Here is a 17,648-nt window from a genome sequence, read left to right as displayed (position 1 = left end):
AACCATCAGATGAAATTCCTCGAATCTTCAGCTCGTAAGCAACCTCAACCTTCCTCAAGTTGTACGGAGACATATTGATAGTAGCTACAAAGTTCAACAGTGATGAGCTAAAGTTCATGTAAGTCTAATCAAAATTGATTAATCAGGTACACCGATTACTTCAAACTTCCTTCAAGGCCCCACGTTCAGGGCGTCATTTGCCATGTGCTCCGGCCAAGTCAGTGGAGTAGGGCGGGGTCTGAATCTTAATTCGCCAAAGTTTGCCTTGAGGAATATTAAAGCTACCCAAAATTCTATGCTTATCTGTTGAGTTGGTTTTAAAAGGGCGCCACCCCATTAATCATACCCTTGAGTTCATGTGATGGCAATGGGGAATCCATCCAGTTGGGTCAGTTCATCAGATAACAAGATAATAATGCAGATAATTACTTTTGAGATAAAGAAAGTTTGACTGTTCATGCAATCTTATAACTATACAGTGAATAAATTATGTACACTCAAAATATACCAAAATAATTGATTAAAATTCAAAAGACTTGATTTCAATTGTTTTGTAAATTCACACTAATTACTAATTACTTTGTGTCCAGACAGGCAAATAGATGATAACCAGTTAGCAGACACAATATTTATTCAGCTATCAGATTGTTACATGCAAAATATATAATTTCAATGCGGCTCCAATTTATATATTCAACCCTCAATGTCACTTGAGCCACAAAATATGAAATAATAAAGTATTTCCAAAATTTACATAAATAAATCTGATAATGTCTGCTCAAGATAAACTTTAGTATATGTTTCACCAAAAGCAAGATATTCAGCAAATAATACTACAATATAAAATTAATTAATCAATTGAGTGCAACTGCAGGTGGCCACCGTGCTGAAAAGTCATTTTAAATACATATAAATTCATAAATACATACACATAACCATAAACATATCATCAAACAAGAACATGCACAATACTTAAATCTAACAAGGCTAAATAAATTATAATAAATATTCTCCGATGAGGCGTGTCGACATCCAGGCACTCAAATATTTCCAGTGGCACTTAATAGTCTCACACACACCTAGAGGTGGGGCACTAAGGCACCAAGTGTCCACAATGTCTGGCTAGCCAAGTGTTTATTTGATTATTCCGGGATAAGCTGTGAGATCAGATGGTAAGATATTTTGGACTAAAGAATAAGATGTCTGACTTATCGGTTGAAGACAGATGATCTCGGGCTCGGTCTAAAGTAGGTAGGTCCACAGCATCAGTGGTGATTGACCATCAGTCAGGCAGTCCAGGTCCAAAGGTCCAGAAAAATAGCAGTGGGTAGACCAAGTGCGGTAGAGTACGAAGCAGTGACCAGAGTGTCCAGGCCGTTGGATCAAATCCCAGCAGCAGTAGCCAAAAACCCTACAAAATTCCTTACTGAATAGTACATGATCTCACCATAAACATAATATATATATATATTTAACCAAACAAGTTCCAGTGCCACACTTTTAAGCCAAAACATAACTTTTGAATGTCATAGTAATGAATTATGCTCATGCTCTTGTAACCAGATTTGAATATAAAATGAGTTGTGTTGTAACACATTAAATAAATGCAATAGTTGTTCCCTGTTTAAATAAATAATTCAACTAATTTGTCACAGTGTGTATTACAAATAACAATCCTACATAAATACAAATATTTAAATATTACCAAATATTTCCACCAAAGATAATCACCCTAGTTCAAAGATAATAGATAAAAATATGCAACTTTGTAGACAAATTCTTGTGATAATGCCAGGTCCTGGATATTATCTGCAGAATAATCTGTTTGATCTGTATTCCAAATAATATGCTACAATTGTAACTGCCCAAAAGCTTAAACAGTATGATTTAATCATTGTATCCCACCTACTATGATGCATTGAAATCATGCAATAATTATTTTAACCTCAAGAAACTATTACATATTAAATTATACATCAAACAATGAGAACACTAATTATGATTTTTGACCCAGTTAAAATTGACAATATGGAACATAAAATATGTACAATTAAATAAGTTTGACCTAGACAAGGTAGCTACATAAAATGTTGATTAATCCAAATATAACAGTTTTCAGCAAAACCAAGTAATTAATTTAATAAAATACTACTGGCTTTTTAATATTTTAACATTTACAGCCCAACAATGATTGTAATTTACTTTACTCAATATTCACAAAATTCTATGTACAACAATAGTTTGCTTTAAATTTCAAGTTATGCTTGATATTAAATTAACACCCAAAACGTTTATTTTACTCTGATTTTCAGCAAGAATTCCTAATAAAATATTATTTTACCTATTTTTAGAAAATTAGATTTTTAAATTTTTAGAAACATGTGCTTTTTGAGATTGTCTATGCATGAAAAGTCAATGTTAGAATTTTATAATTCCAACAATATTAATCATTCAAGGCAACATAAACTACTTATACATTGATTTTGAAACATAAAATTTACATATAAAATATCTGCATTACCTCTTGAAATAATATCCTCAATAAAATATTCCTGAAGAGAAGAGGGTGTTGTCCTGGATATCCACAATCAGTCAGGTCGGCTTCCACACCATAAATGCACAGTTTTCCTTATCCATCAGCTGGGCTTATCAGTACTCATGCACAAACCTGAGGGCTACTGATGGTCGGCACGTGTAGCTCCCTTGGCTAAAGATGGAATTTCTCTTGCTCCTTCAGTGGAGAGGCGGCAATTGCAAGACCTACTAGTAATGGTGTATTGGGGCAGTTGAAGGCGTCCCTCCAAACAGCAATAATTACTATCGGGTGATCAGTCCGATTCCCCTTGTTCTAAACATTACTAGCAACGTTACATATATTAGGGTCAAATCAAATCAATCTTTATTCATAATGTGTACATGAGTAATCATACAACGGAATAGTGTCATTTCCTTATAGCTAACAGAGCTTATAACTTATAATACATATTTACAACTTGTTATACTCCTCAATTGAATAAATAGGATTTGATGTAATATAATTTTTTAACTTAATTTTAAATTTATTAACATTTTTTTCTTTCTTTATTTCTTTAGGTAAAGTTCTAAAAAACTTTGCTCCTGCATATGATGGTTTTTTTGTGTAGAGTTGCAATCTCTAAAGCCTTGGTTTCTCTGAACCACGCTGCGTTATTGCGTGATCCGTGATTTGTGATACGCGGTAATCAAGCGTGCTTGATAAAAAATAAGGGTGTTTTCTATGACTCCATCCTTGCAGCGCGTGATTATATCTTCAGCCATGGACAACATGGATGTCATCAGAGCAGACTCGTTGCTGTAGCTTTGCTGCTGGAGGAAGAGGATAATGAAGAAAAATTACTAGTGAATTTAGTAAATGAGGACTCTTTGGCATGGAGAAGAAGGGTGTTTTAGAATTCTGATTACCAGGTATTTAATTGAACAATGAAACTAAGTTTAGGGAATTTTTATGCTTTCAAAACAGTTGTTTTGAGTATGAGTAGCCTATGAGTACTACGGTAATAGCTTATTCCCTATATGGGAAATTCGCTAAAAAAACCTGTTTCACCGTTTACAAATGTTGTGCTTGACACGATTAACTGTCAATAATTATTCTTGATTCCATTGTTCTTGTAGTTATTTTGGGTGAAACAGTATAGTACTGGAAGCTTTTCATATAACTTGGCAGTAAAAACCTTGGATTTTATAGTTGCAGTTTCATTAACAACACAATTATCAGTCACCAACCGATGAACAGATGGGAATGACTACTGCGTGCCACGCAAAAAGTCTGGGATCCCAGACTTCAGTGCGTCGTGCAAAGGGATCACGCATTACTAAATTGGCGGCAATCACAGAGAATTGCGCACGTGAAGTCAGAGAAAACACCCCCGTAGCAATAGCTGCGACAGACTTTTGCGTGATTACGTCATCGCGCATCCCGCATCCCGCAGTGATGCTGCGTGATTCAAAGAAACCAAGCCTTAAGGGTGGTGGTAGGTAGTTAGTTTTAAGCTTTCTTTGTCAGGAGTTTCACACTTCCCACATGACTGCTCTCAAGGCAGTGCTCCAATCATTATTGCATGCTGCGCAGTTGGCATTTGGTCACACACCGCATCACTAGGAAAACAGTCCCATTTGGTTTCAAAGGCTTAATCGGGTCGATGGGAAAACAGTGAAAACACTATTTTATTAAACTTCAGATTACTCAAGCTTAATTTCAATGATAATATTTACATAGGCCTAATAAATGCAGTCTACCATATGTTACTAAAATTTAACTCCATAGACTATTTAAGAGAAATTTCACTGTTAGAAAAATGTTATGTAAATGGTATGTAAAAATGTCACTGTAAATGAAATGTTATGTTTTTAAATTCCTAACATCAACAAATTCTTTGTAAAATTTAAAGCTAATAATCATTTGATAAATGACTGGGCCCAAAATTTTACCTTTTAATTAATTGATTTTGTTCTTGACCGATTTGAGGGCAAAAGCAACCAGACTATTCGTGGTATAATTAGGGTGCTTTCTATTCGCAGATGTTTGAGAACAATTTGAGAGCCGAGGGTTTGGAGCTGGAACAAGAAATTAATCAAGAGGCTGGATTACATTTTGTCAAGATTCATGCCCCGCTTGATATTCTGAAGCGCTACGCAGAAGTTCTTAAGCTGCAAATGCCTGTAAAAAATGTGAGTATATTTATAAATCTGTTTTACAGAGTTGCCCATTCTTTAATATCCCTATAGATCTATCTTTCATAACTCTGTGCACTTACTTACTCCCATGGCCACGTATATCTAAGGTGATATTTGGCCACACCAACAAAGCAAAGATACACCAACACTGTGTACAAAGATAGTTTATTTTTAAACAGCTGATCTTTCAAAAATCGTCAATTCCGTGCTGTGTATTAAAAGTATCCATTTTCAATTATAGGGCAGTTGAAAGAGAAACACAATCAGCTGATTTCCCCTTGCCAAATAGTTAGTTTTTTACTTTGCAAACTAGAAGTAGGAAATATAGCATACATATTAGCATTACATTAGCATACATATTATACATTATTAGCATACATATTAGTAGCATACATATTGACCTCTATGTATGCTAGTGTTTCTAAGTCTTTGCCAACACAAAAATAGATTAGAATATGTTAGATTGGTCTAAACAAAGGGTAAATATCGATAGGCTACTATTGTTGTGTAACATACAAGACACAACCATAAACTCAACAACGTTTTGATAACGATTCAACAATATTTTTATCAGTTGAGGTCAAAACCAGAAGACAAATTTTAAAGTCATAAAAATTAATAGCTTCCAAATTTATGACCTCTACTCCAGCTGATTCTTTTTTGCACCATAGAGTAAAAGCTCTTCAGCTCCGCAACACTTGCATTGAGATAATACATTTTTGCTGCAGAGTATGATAAAACTTAGTTTATGTATACTATATATAATACGAGTAAAGTTTGAATACTTGTCAACTCGATCTGGGAATCGGCCCTAACAAAAACGTTTATATTTACGGAATAACTAAGTTCTGTGTCAAAAATAAGTTCTAGACCAGTGGTATAGCCAGGAAAAATCTATTTTCGCCATAATATGAGTACAAACTTTTGAAAATTTAACATGGGCCTTATGAGAAAACATTCTGCCATTATTGTCATTTTGTTTACATTTTAAGACATAATGTGACGTTCTGTACCCACGGGCACCTCAGCTTGCGCATGCGCCGAAAGCTCTTGAAGCACTTTCCGAGGATATGTAGCATATGTTTACACAGACCAAAAGGAAATAACAATATGTGTATAATAACAGAGCAAAAGAAATGAACAATCAGATTATACCATTGAGCATATTATACTACAACTGAAAAACCAATTTCTGTCAATGTCGAGTACGGTAGTTAAATTAATGAGAGGATACACCTCCTTTTATATTTATTGGGTAGCAGATTTGTGCTAAATTTATTTTGATTAGATTAGAGTATCTGCAATCCTAAAATGCTATAGGAAGGGAGGGAAACAGGTCCGCGACGTAGGAAGTGGTGAAGGAAGTAGGCAGGGCGAGCTGTCCGGAGTGTGGGAACTGTTTATGACGATTAGATTAAGGTATTTTCAATCTTAAAAAGCTATGGGAAGGGAGGAAAACAGGTCCGCGACTTAGGAAGTCGTGAAGGTAGTAGTCAATGCGAGTAGTCCGGAGTGTGGGAACTGTTTACGGCGATTAGGTTAAGGTATCTGCAATCCTAAAATGCTATGGGAAGGGAGGAAAACAGGTCCACGACGTAGGAAGTGGTGAAGGAAGTAGTCAAGGCGAGCTGTCCGGAGTGTGGGAACTGTTTGTGACGATTAGATTAAGGTATTTCCAATCCTGAAATACTGACGGTCCCCTTCCTTCTGGCTATGATGGCGGGTTCTGCCTGTCCTATTAGATAGGTCCCGAGTGTTGCTTGCACTAAATGCGTCGGGGCGCTTCATTATGCCGTCTGATGCCTAAATTACAATTATGTATCTGCAATTCTAAGATGCAATGGGAAGGGGGAAACAGGTCCACGACGTTGGGAGTGGTGATGGAAGTAGTAAAGGCGAGCACTGTGGAGTTTGGGAATTGATTTATGTATCTTCAATACTAAGACTGCTTTCAGAGTAAACTAATGATTTTCCCCGAGCAAAGCTCGGTCCCCAGGTACTTAGTCTATAAAGTGATTAAAATCCAAACATAGTGCCAAAAAAATCAGTATATGCTCTTGTAGCCCATGAGAAAAAAAATAGGCAATGATAAGGAGATTTTGTTTAAGTAAATGTTTTGGGAAAGTTGGTTTAATGTGAACATCATGTGACTTTGGAGTTTTATAAAATCACAAATACTGTTATTAACATTAGAAACAAACATTTGCATAAAACTACCCTGAGAAAAATAATAGAACATAATCCATTTTCAAATTAATTTTTTTTATTGTACTTTTAGATGAGTAAAAAGTACATAATATTGAATACCAAACAAATTTCTCCATTCCTCTCTCATCGTTGGTTGTATATGTATTTCAGTTGTACAAAACAGCCCTGGAAACAGCAAGTTGGACTCGTATGTCTGTAAGTTCTGCATGGAAGCAGAGATTCCCCCTAAGTCGATGGTTTGAGACAGATCCTTACGTATTTCCTGACAACACTCCGGAACTAACAGCCCCGTACTCTCGTTCAAAAGAATTTCTGTAAGTTTACGACACTAAAACAAGTCATAGTTAAATGTTATTGTTATATTATTGAATTGTACCACTTTATTTAGAAAATATTTACCTTAATAGGACTCTCAGAGTGTTGTGTAAATTAACATTTCAAAAATTATTTTTCAGTTGTGCATAATTTGACTTGAAATGGTAAAAGGGGTTTGGATATGCATTTCTTAAAATTTTTTTGTGGTTTGAGATCATGTTTCGCAAAGTACAGTTTTATGCAAAGAAAAATAAAAAAAATAAATTGAATTAATAACACCATTGACCCTTTGGATACAGAATTCGCTAATTCTAATTAATAATATGAAATGGAAGGTATTAACTAACAGTATGTATATGTGTTCCATAAAAGTACAGTGTGAAACTAATTTGTTACTAAACATTATATTTAATTATTAAATTTTGTATTTTACCTACCTAGAACAACACCCATATTCGTTAACACGTTCGCTGTGGCCCACCAAATGGCGGGCGTAGCCCCGGTGTGGCGCAGCATCGAGAGGATCCGGTTGGCTTTCAAATATTTTGGTCTGACGAATAGTAAATGACGTGCGGTGATGTTTTGCGTTACAAAGAGAGTCAACGTAGTTTGCTGAAACACCCACAGATAGCAGCACTGTCTGGAGCCAGCCGGTCCAATTGTATTGCCAATAGGAGAGAGAAAAAACGGGACAACAAATTGATTTCTAAGCTTAATAGAAGGAGATTTTACGGGGAAATTTACTACCAACCTACACCATAATAAAGTACCCATCCCTAGCTAAACGCAGACATAAAAATACCCGTTCTTCCCGGTGTGCTGGTGCTCAGAAGTTGAATGGAATGTAGGCGATGCCAGCACTCACCAGTGAGTGTTTAGCGTGGCAGAAAGGAACTAGAGCACTCACCGGTGAGTGGCCCGCAGCGAACGTGTTAATAAAATTGTTAGAGGTGCATTGAATAACCGTTATATGTGTTTAAGGGTGCGCTCTACCTCAGCTCGGGCTTCGGTAGCTGTGTTGCCCCATTGCTTTGATGTAAATGAACAAATCATCAATTAATGCATCCATTTGAATTGTTTTATTAAATTTTAGGTTTAATGCAAACTCTCCGGAATTCTTCACACCAGCTAAAAAGGCAAGAATTGTTCAATTTATTTTGGAAAGGACTTTGTATTTTAAACATCACGAAGAAGATTCGGATGTGTTTGAGTTTGGCATTAACAGGCTGCTGCTTCACGGAGTTTATATTGCTGCGTATCCTCTACATGACGTAAGTTAACAGACCTATGTGTCCAATACGTTAAACAACACAGTGCAGAATTCACTACAGTATTTGGTATCTCCCACTAGATCTTGATCTTACCAGGCAGCAAAATAAATTTGACGTTTTAAACTGTAATTTTATTTTAGTTAATTTAATTTGTAATTTTATTTGTTGGCACAATATGATTTTAATGAAATTATCCTACCTTGAAACCCACAGAGACTGTAAAAACTCAGTACTTATTAATAGAAAAAATAAAGGTGTGTTATGAGCAGAACCACCTAGCAGCTTTCAAAATTGTAAAACCTCTTCTCTAATTTGACTCAACAGACTTGCATTTTTAGTCGTGTGAACTGTGGTTGAACATTAAAACACTTTAAGATTTAAACGGATTATATTTGAGACACAACACCAGTCAACGAGTCAACAGTACACAAACATTACATCATTACATTCAGCAACCGACAGCAGGACTACCAACATTACAAAACGTATTAGCCTATGTACAAAGCAATGTACCAATCCATTAGGCTACATCTTTATCACTAGATTACAGTGATATATATATAATAATACAACATACCCCCTTAATCTAGTGATATCTCAACCAACGCTTCTTCACATTAAATCAAAGCAATACCTTTAGTGCAAAATACATGTTTAGCTTTAGGAAGACCTTTAGTCAATACATCTGCTAACATTTTATCTGTAGGCAGATACTTCAAAACTACTTTGTTTGACTTAACAGTTTCCCTAATGAAATGAAACTTAGTATCAATGTGTTTTGTTCGATTATGAAAAACAGGATTGTACACTAGTCTTTGAGCGCTTTGGTTGTCATTATACACTACAATTGCTTCATCATAATCAATAAGTTCTTTTAAGAGTCCTTTTAAAAACACACATTCTTTAGCTGCTTGTGTAATTGCAACATATTCTGCTTCAGTACTACTTAAAGTTACACAGGGTTGTTTCTTAGCTTCCCAAGAAACTGGTCCATTACACATTTTGAAAACAAATCCGCTGTAGGACTTTCTATCTAGTACATTGTTTGCCCAATCGGCATCTACATAACCTATGACATTTAAGTCTGCACTGTCATCATAAGTTAAACCATAGTTAATTGTACCTTTCAAGTACCTCAGAACTCTTTTTGCAGCTTTCCAATGAGAGAGATTAAAACAAGTATTAAATTGACTCAAGTACGAAATAGTATAAGCAATATCAGGTCTAGTATTTACAGCCAAATGCATTAATGAGCCAATTAAGGATTGATATGGAACATCGGGCTTTGATTGGTTTTCCTTCTCTTTGTTGCTCAGATCTAACCTAACATTACATTCCATTGGTGTGCTTACAGGATTTGCATCCAACATATTGAATCGCTTTAACAAATCAAGGATAAAAGTTTTCTGAGAGACTTTTACTTTACCATCAAATTTCTCAATATTCAAACCGAGACAAAATTTTGCTTCACCTAAGTCTTTTACACTAAACTTTGACATAAGATGTTTCTTAAGTTTAGACTTTTCAGAATCATTATTAGAGAACACCAAAAAATCATCAACATGTAATGCCACAACATTGAACGAGTTACTTTTGATTTTTGTGAACATACAAGAGTCATACTTAGATTTCTTATAGCCAAGTTCATTTAACTCTTCCTCAACTTTATTATGCCATACCCTAGGGGATTGTTTAAGACCATAAAGTGCTCTTTTTAAAAGACAAACTTTGTTAGGAAATTTCTTATTTACAAAACCTTCTGGTTGCTCCATGTAAATAGTTTCCTCTAACTCTCCATTTAAAAATGCAGTATTAATATCTAGGTGATTAATTGATAGATCTAACTTACCAGCTAGAGCGAACAATACCCTTAGTGTGGTTTTGTTTACAACAGGTGAGAATGTTTCATTGTAATCCACACCGTATTCTTGCGTAAAACCTTTTGCAACCAACCGAGCTTTATGATTAACTGCTTCACCGCACTCATTGCCTTTTACACTGTACACCCACTTGCACTTCACTATCTTCTGATTCTGCGGAAGATCCACTAGATCCCACACGTTGTAGCTAGACAGGGCTTCCATCTCCTTTTGCATCGCTTTCAGCCAAAGTCCTTTTTCATCACTTCCCATCGCCTCACGATATGTAGTTGGAACACTATGTGAAAGTTTTGACTGGAACAAGACGTAATCAGAAAATCTTTCGGGTATTTTTCTCTGTCGTCGTGGAGTTAGGCCTAGACGTAGGCCTATATTTTCATCGTCTTCTGCTTCATCTGGAATGATAATGTCTGCTGCGTCATTTTGATCTTCTGCTTCATTTTCTTCGGAAGATTCTTCATCGCCGTCAGTCTGGTTTTCTTCATCTATAACATTGTCGTCTTCATTATCGCTGACTTCATTCTCGTGGATTGAAACAACAGCCGAGTCTTTTTCATCTCTTGAGCTATCCAGTTTGTCAATTGAAAATTTATTCTCCAAGAAAATTACATCTTTCGCTCTTACAATATTTCCAGGTTGATTTGGATCAATCAATCTGTAGCCTTTACTTTCTTCACAATAACCGACAAAAATATACGGTACACTTTTTGAGTCCCACTTTTTCCTTTGAGCTTTAGGTATATGTGTGTAAGCAACACATCCAAACACTTTCAAATGTTCTACGCTGACTTTCTTCTTTGACCAAACTTCTTCTGGAGTCTTCTGTTCTTTGATCGCTTTATGAGGTGACCTGTTTGCTAGGTATGCTGCTGTATTTACTGCTTCTGCCCAAAAGCGTTCATCACAATTAGCTTCTTTCATCATACACCTTGCCTTTTCTACTAGAGTCCTATTAGTCCTCTCCGCAAGTCCATTTTGTTCTGGAGTGTAGGGAATTGTCAACTGGTGCTTAATTCCTAGTTTCTGCAGATGATTCTTCATGTCGTTTGATACATATTCACCACCATTATCTGTCCGAAGCACTTTGATTTTCTTGTCCGTTTCATTTTCAACCATGGCTTGAAACTGTTTAAAAACATTAAACACTTCGTTCTTTGCCTTTAGAAAATAGACAAAAACTTTCCTCGAATGATCATCAATGAAGGTTAGAAAATATCTAGATCCACCCCAAGACTTTTCTGGCATCGGTCCACAGAGGTCAGAATGAATTAGTTGTAATGGTTCGTTTACTCTTTTACCGCCTTTACCTTTAAAAGGTAGTCTAGCTTGTTTCCCTTCTAAACACGCGATACAGGGTTCAGATGAAACATTGTCAAGCGATATTCCACTTGCCATTCCTTTACTGAGAAGATCCATACCAATGCGGTTCAGATGTCCCAATCTTCTGTGCCAAAGTTGTCTATTTATGGAGTTTTTCACTGTTACGAGAGAATATTCTGATTTCTCATCCAAAATATACAAGTCATCCTTTTTAGTTGCAGTAACAACAATTTCTTGATCAGAGTTGTACACTTTACACTTCTCAGAATCAAACACTACTGTATGACCTTTTTCTGTCATTTTATTAACCGAAAGTAGGCTAGTCTTTATATCAGGCACAAACACAGCATCTTTAATAACTTTTTCACCATACTCCGTAGTTATTTTCACATCTCCGACACCTTGTGACTGAATTGTTTGATTATTAGCCACAGTGACTTTAAGACTTTTCTCTAATTTAAGATCCACAAAATTCTCTTTCCTGGGAGTCATATGAGCAGTCGCTCCAGAGTCGACAACCCAATTTTTCTTATCACAACTTACAGATAAGACAGTTAACAAAGATTCACTTTTATTTTTGTCCACATTCTTACTGTCACTTCTTTTTGTAGGCCTATCAACTTTATTGTTATTGAGAGAATAGCAGTTCTTTTTAATATGTCCAAACTTGCCACAGGCAAAACATTTCGGTCCGCTTTGATTCGTGGGTTTACTATTCATAGTAGCCACTTCATTAGGCTTAGGCCTATATCCATAATTTCTTTTGAACTTAGTCTTGGCAGCAAGAGCTGTTGTCGCTTCTGCACATTTATCCTTCTCGAGCAGCCTGTTCTCCACTATACACAGCCTCTCACAGAGATTCTTTAAATTTCTCTGATCTTTAGGCATTGATTCCCAAGCGTTTAAAAACTCAAAGTAATCATTAGGCAGAGTATTGAGTATTCTGTTCAAAAAGAGTGATTCAGGCAATTTTACCTTGTCTTCTTTCCAGGTTTCATCTTGCAATTCCGTCCACAGTTTTTCGAGTTTTGATATGTGTTTAGCAACACTGTCATTACTGTCCTTCATTTTTATACCGAAAAACTCATTAAACAGTCTATCCTGGCGTTGTTCTGTCCGTTGTTCAAACACACTGTGTAGTTTGTCCCACATGTCCTTCGCTGAGGTGCACATGTTTATAAGCTGCCTCACCTGGCTACTTATTGAGCTTACGATAAGGTTTTGAGCTACAAACTCACTTTTGTTTAAGGCTAGCACTGTCTTCTCGTATTCTTTATGAACTTTTTCACTTTCCGTATCAGGAGGTTTCTCCGGGAGTTCGAACTTATTTTCGACTGCACTCATGACATTGTTCACTTGTAACTGAATTTTAATCTGAAATTTCCAATCAGTCCAATTGTGCTGTCCTTCCAATTTATCAACAATACATTTCATTGGATCCATTGTGAGTATATAATTTCACAATTTTAATTCCAAAAACGAACTTACTCGCACTGTCAAGCAATTTAACTGCATAACCTCAACCTCACTTCAGTTCAAGCAATGTGACTGCATAACCTCACTTTTTGACTATGGGGTTATTCACGACTTTAACTTCCAAAAAATAACTTTTTTAGTTTTAGCATACTGGGCCCATAACCACTTGCATTTTTAGTCGTGTGAACTGTGGTTGAACATTAAAACACTTTAAGATTTAAACGGATTATATTTGAGACACAACACCAGTCAACGAGTCAACAGTACACAAACATTACATCATTACATTCAGCAACCGACAGCAGGACTACCAACATTACAAAACGTATTAGCCTATGTACAAAGCAATGTACCAATCCATTAGGCTACATCTTTATCACTAGATTACAGTGATATATATATAATAATACAACAAACAGAAGTATCAATATTAGGTTTCCACATAGCCCAATAGAATTCATCAACCAAATTGAAAATACAGTACGTATTTTGTGTGTACAGTATAATAAATATCGGTTTGGTAAATAATAATTATTAAATACAATTATTAACAAGAACTGTATAAAACTCAATTACAATTTTTTAATCAAATTATAATGTAAACATTGAATTAAACAAACATAATAACTTTTTCTCAACACACTCTACATGATGCAATCATCTCCTCGATATCTTTGTCTTTTGTCCTTTCCAATAACAAAAACTTTTGGCTAATGCTTTCGTTTTCATTACACCCATGTGTTCAAAGTGTAATTCATTCAAAACGATTTTAGCAAGAGACTTCGGAATCATAACCCTCCATCCCTTGAGGATACAACCATTGACTATATATTTGACTATATATACCTGTAGGTATATATAGTCAATGATACAACGTTCATGAAGACTCAGTTCACTCAATGTTTCATTTCCTTGTAAGGAGGGTATAATCAATTAATTGTACTAGTAAATGTAATAAGTGTAAAATAGAAAGGTAGAAATAATTAATACCATCCTCGTCGCCAATTATTAAATACAATTATTAACAAAGAACTGTATAAAACTCAATTTAATCATTTCATAATGAAACATTGAATTAAACAAACATAATAACAATTAAATTCTGATCATCTGTGAATCTTAATAGCATGTAACAATAATTTAAAAAAATAGGTAGCAACAAAGCTCATTACATATTACCTCATCCATATTATAGTGCAGTAGAAATAGGGTTTGAGGTGGAACTAATTGCAACAGAAATTATTCCAGTTAGAAATGGTAGGTAATACACTTTTAAAAAACATACTAAAAATATACATTTGTACTGTTACGCAAAATACGGTTTTTTGGTCGCTATTTAAAAAAAGTGTAAAATTTTAAATTATTGTTAAAAAATCTGGTTTGGTATCAAATTATAAAACATTTCATGCTGGAAAAGAATATAATGGTTGAATTTAAAATATACTGTTAAGGGTGATGCACTATGGGCGAAAAAAGGTGCGTTTAAAAACGTGGCATTTGAAAAGTTTTTTATTTATAAGTTATTTTATACTTTTAAAATTTGTTTTTTTCATTTTTGACCCTTAAAACGTAAAATTTCCCAATTTCTCCCTAGACCTTTTTAAAGAGCTTAAAAAACAAATAGTTAAGTATATCAAAGGGGTTTTGTACGACTATTGGTAACGGGGAAAATTCAAAAAATTGGAAATTTAAAATCCCCATGTTATTCTTATGGAGAATATGGTAAAAAGTTGTAGTTTCCTTGTTTATGGATATATTTTGATAAAACTTTCAAGATTTATTTATTTTATACTAAACAATTAATATTTTACTAAAAACACACTTAATTGGTTTCCTTGTAGCAGCAAACCTTGGTACTCGTTTCGTTAAACCTAATGTTATTTATTTAATAGACTAGCAACAGAGCCCATTGTGGTTAAATTAATGCAGCGGTCTCTAGTAAAATAATGGTTATGAAATCCATACACCACTTTACTCACTAATATTTGGTACATATTAAGCTCATAACATTAGAATCACACACTTAACATAAGAAACACACTTTAAACACAAATGCAAATTGTTAACAACAATATTTAATTTAATCAAAGAAAATTTAATTAAATAACAATATACCTAACAATAAGCTGTTAAATTATCAACTCATTTTTCGTATGGTTAGATTATGCATACCGGTAAATCAATTATTGCCATCTATAAAAATAATTGGTTTTTCTTTTCCGAGTCGGGTTAGCTATTCTACAAGACCGATTTTCATAATTTTGGCCTTAAGCCGGGTTTACACTATGTAGCTAAACCTGCTACATTGCAGATTTGTGTAACATCTTGCAATGTTATAACATTTGCTAGAAGTAGAAAAAGTAACTTTACAAAAGTGCTATATAACACTGCTATATATAGCTAAAATTGTGCTATCCATCGGGAGTCGGTAAATATCAAAAGAAATACGGGCTACATCTAACATTGCCATATGTAGCAATGATATACATATATTTTTCGTCTAGCATCTGCTATATGTAGCGCTGAACGGTTTTGCTCAGCGATCGTTGTTTACAATGGATGAACTGGAAACGGAAAGTGGCAGTGCCTAGGATCGGGATGATATTATCGGGGCTATTGATATTATAAACTTAATTGAACTGTTCCATGGACAACCGGCGTTTTGATCATACGTAAAACGTTTTTGAAGTTACCGTCGCCTTATTTAGCGTTTTAATTATGGATTGTCAGGGTATTCATAATCATTAAGGACCCGTAATAAATCTGCTACACTGTACTTATTTCTCGAAGCAAGAAGCGGTCAAACCTAAAACTTGCTAAAATCTTCGCTCCTGTCTGTCTCTCTCTCTCTGACTTCCAAGATCACCACGATAGCTGCCACGAAAAATGTCTCTTCAGCGCACATTTCGATACGGAATGCGAATGAGGTTGTGCTACATATAACATATAGCACGAGCACCAGAATCACTAAAATTGTTTGTAAAGTTGTCATACAGCAAAAGTTATAAAGCAATGTTATATAGCAATGTTATACAGCAAAAGTTATATAGCAGGTTTTGCTACATAGTGTAAATTCGGCTTTAAACTAAAGCTATAGACACACCATAGATTTGCTATTAAGCATCAGCACTCATTTTGACGTATATTTTGAGCTATGCACAAACTGCCTCCCTGTACATTACTTACGGGAGTTAAATTTGTTTTTTCGAGTTCGTTTGGCTCTTCTACCAGACCGATTTTCATAATTTTGGTCTCAAAGCTATGCAAGCACACATTTGTCATAATTAATCTATCAAATGTATAACCCTACGAAAACAATTAAATTGGATTTTTTTCAATTTTTACTTCAATTAACAATGTATTCCAGCAGTTACATTATCCTATATGTTTTTTATCTAAAAATCTTTAGTGAAATACCAGATTCCATTGGAATTTTTGATTATTGAGATTGGACGTACTTAAAGCACACTGTTAAATTATAAACTACCCAAATTGTTTAAAAATAAAGTTATCTATCATCGATTTATAGTTAAAAGATCTTACTTGCAAACTCAACAGTACCTAAGCTAATTGTCGACGTTGACGGGTTTCACCTAGCAAATCTTAAAAAATCAAACTTTAATAATTATTTGAAAATCTACACGAATTACTTTGCAATGACCCATTAGGTTATAAAATCGGTCCAGTAGAACTCTAGATTTAGTTGTACAAAGATTTTTAAAACTGAATTACTAGATTTAATTGAAAATCAATTAAGACAAATGGAAATTCGTTTAGTCTGCAGGTTTGCTGCGGCGGGGGTGTTTTGTACTACGATCGTATTTCTAAATAGTGCTTATAACCACTATTATAACATTTTTCAGCATTAAATTTCTTATAATTTGATACCCAAAAAGTTATTTTTACGAATATTAAAATTTTGACACTTTTTTCAAGATGGCGGCCAAAAAACGTATTTTGCGCCACAGTACGGATGTATATTTTTAGTATGTTGATTAGAAGCATACTACCTACCATTCACAGCAAGAATCATTTGTGTTGCAATTAGTTCCACCTTAAGCTATATTTTCGATTATTTCTACTGCACTATTATTTCCCAAAGTACCCATGATCTTTTGAGAAAACTACAAGTCACACCACCCCCATAAACCATATACTTAAAATGTTCGTCATGACAAGAAACCTTGTGCAAAACTATTCATTATTTCATAAATTGCCCTTTAAGGTCGTAATTACTTTCTAAATGGGACTTTCCATTTACCTATTGTTAAAAATACCTCAGCTGTACTTATTTGTTTGTATTACTATATTTCAGCATAACTTAACCAATCAATAGTTTCATTAATACTTATGAAGTAAAATGGGATGAAGCCCGTGGGTAACAGCTATTTATTCAAAACTCATTGTTTCCTCACCTTCCCCTTAAAATATGCACCTTTGTGTTTCAGCATTGCATAAATCTAAT

At 34.7% G+C, this 17,648-nt stretch overlaps 1 protein-coding gene across 1 annotated transcript in view; it reads left to right on the top strand.

Moving 5' to 3' along the window:
* The window catches only part of LOC128992863 (anoctamin-4-like), a 52,607-nt gene that overhangs the window by 11,780 nt on the left and 23,179 nt on the right, over positions 1-17,648 (top strand). The window contains exons 3-5 of the mRNA XM_054416606.1: positions 4,558-4,707; positions 7,072-7,235; positions 8,330-8,507. Coding sequence (XP_054272581.1) covers positions 4,558-4,707; positions 7,072-7,235; positions 8,330-8,507 — 492 coding nt within the window. The remainder of the gene's footprint in view (positions 1-4,557; positions 4,708-7,071; positions 7,236-8,329; positions 8,508-17,648) is intronic.

This window comes from Macrosteles quadrilineatus, unplaced genomic scaffold (assembly GCF_028750875.1).
Source record: "Macrosteles quadrilineatus isolate MER2022 unplaced genomic scaffold, UCM_ALF_1.0 Scaffold_4__1_contigs__length_99947679, whole genome shotgun sequence".
Lineage (NCBI taxonomy): Eukaryota > Metazoa > Arthropoda > Insecta > Hemiptera > Cicadellidae > Macrosteles > Macrosteles quadrilineatus.
Note: the sequence above shows the minus strand (reverse complement) of the source record. Positions and strands in the feature narration are given on the sequence as shown.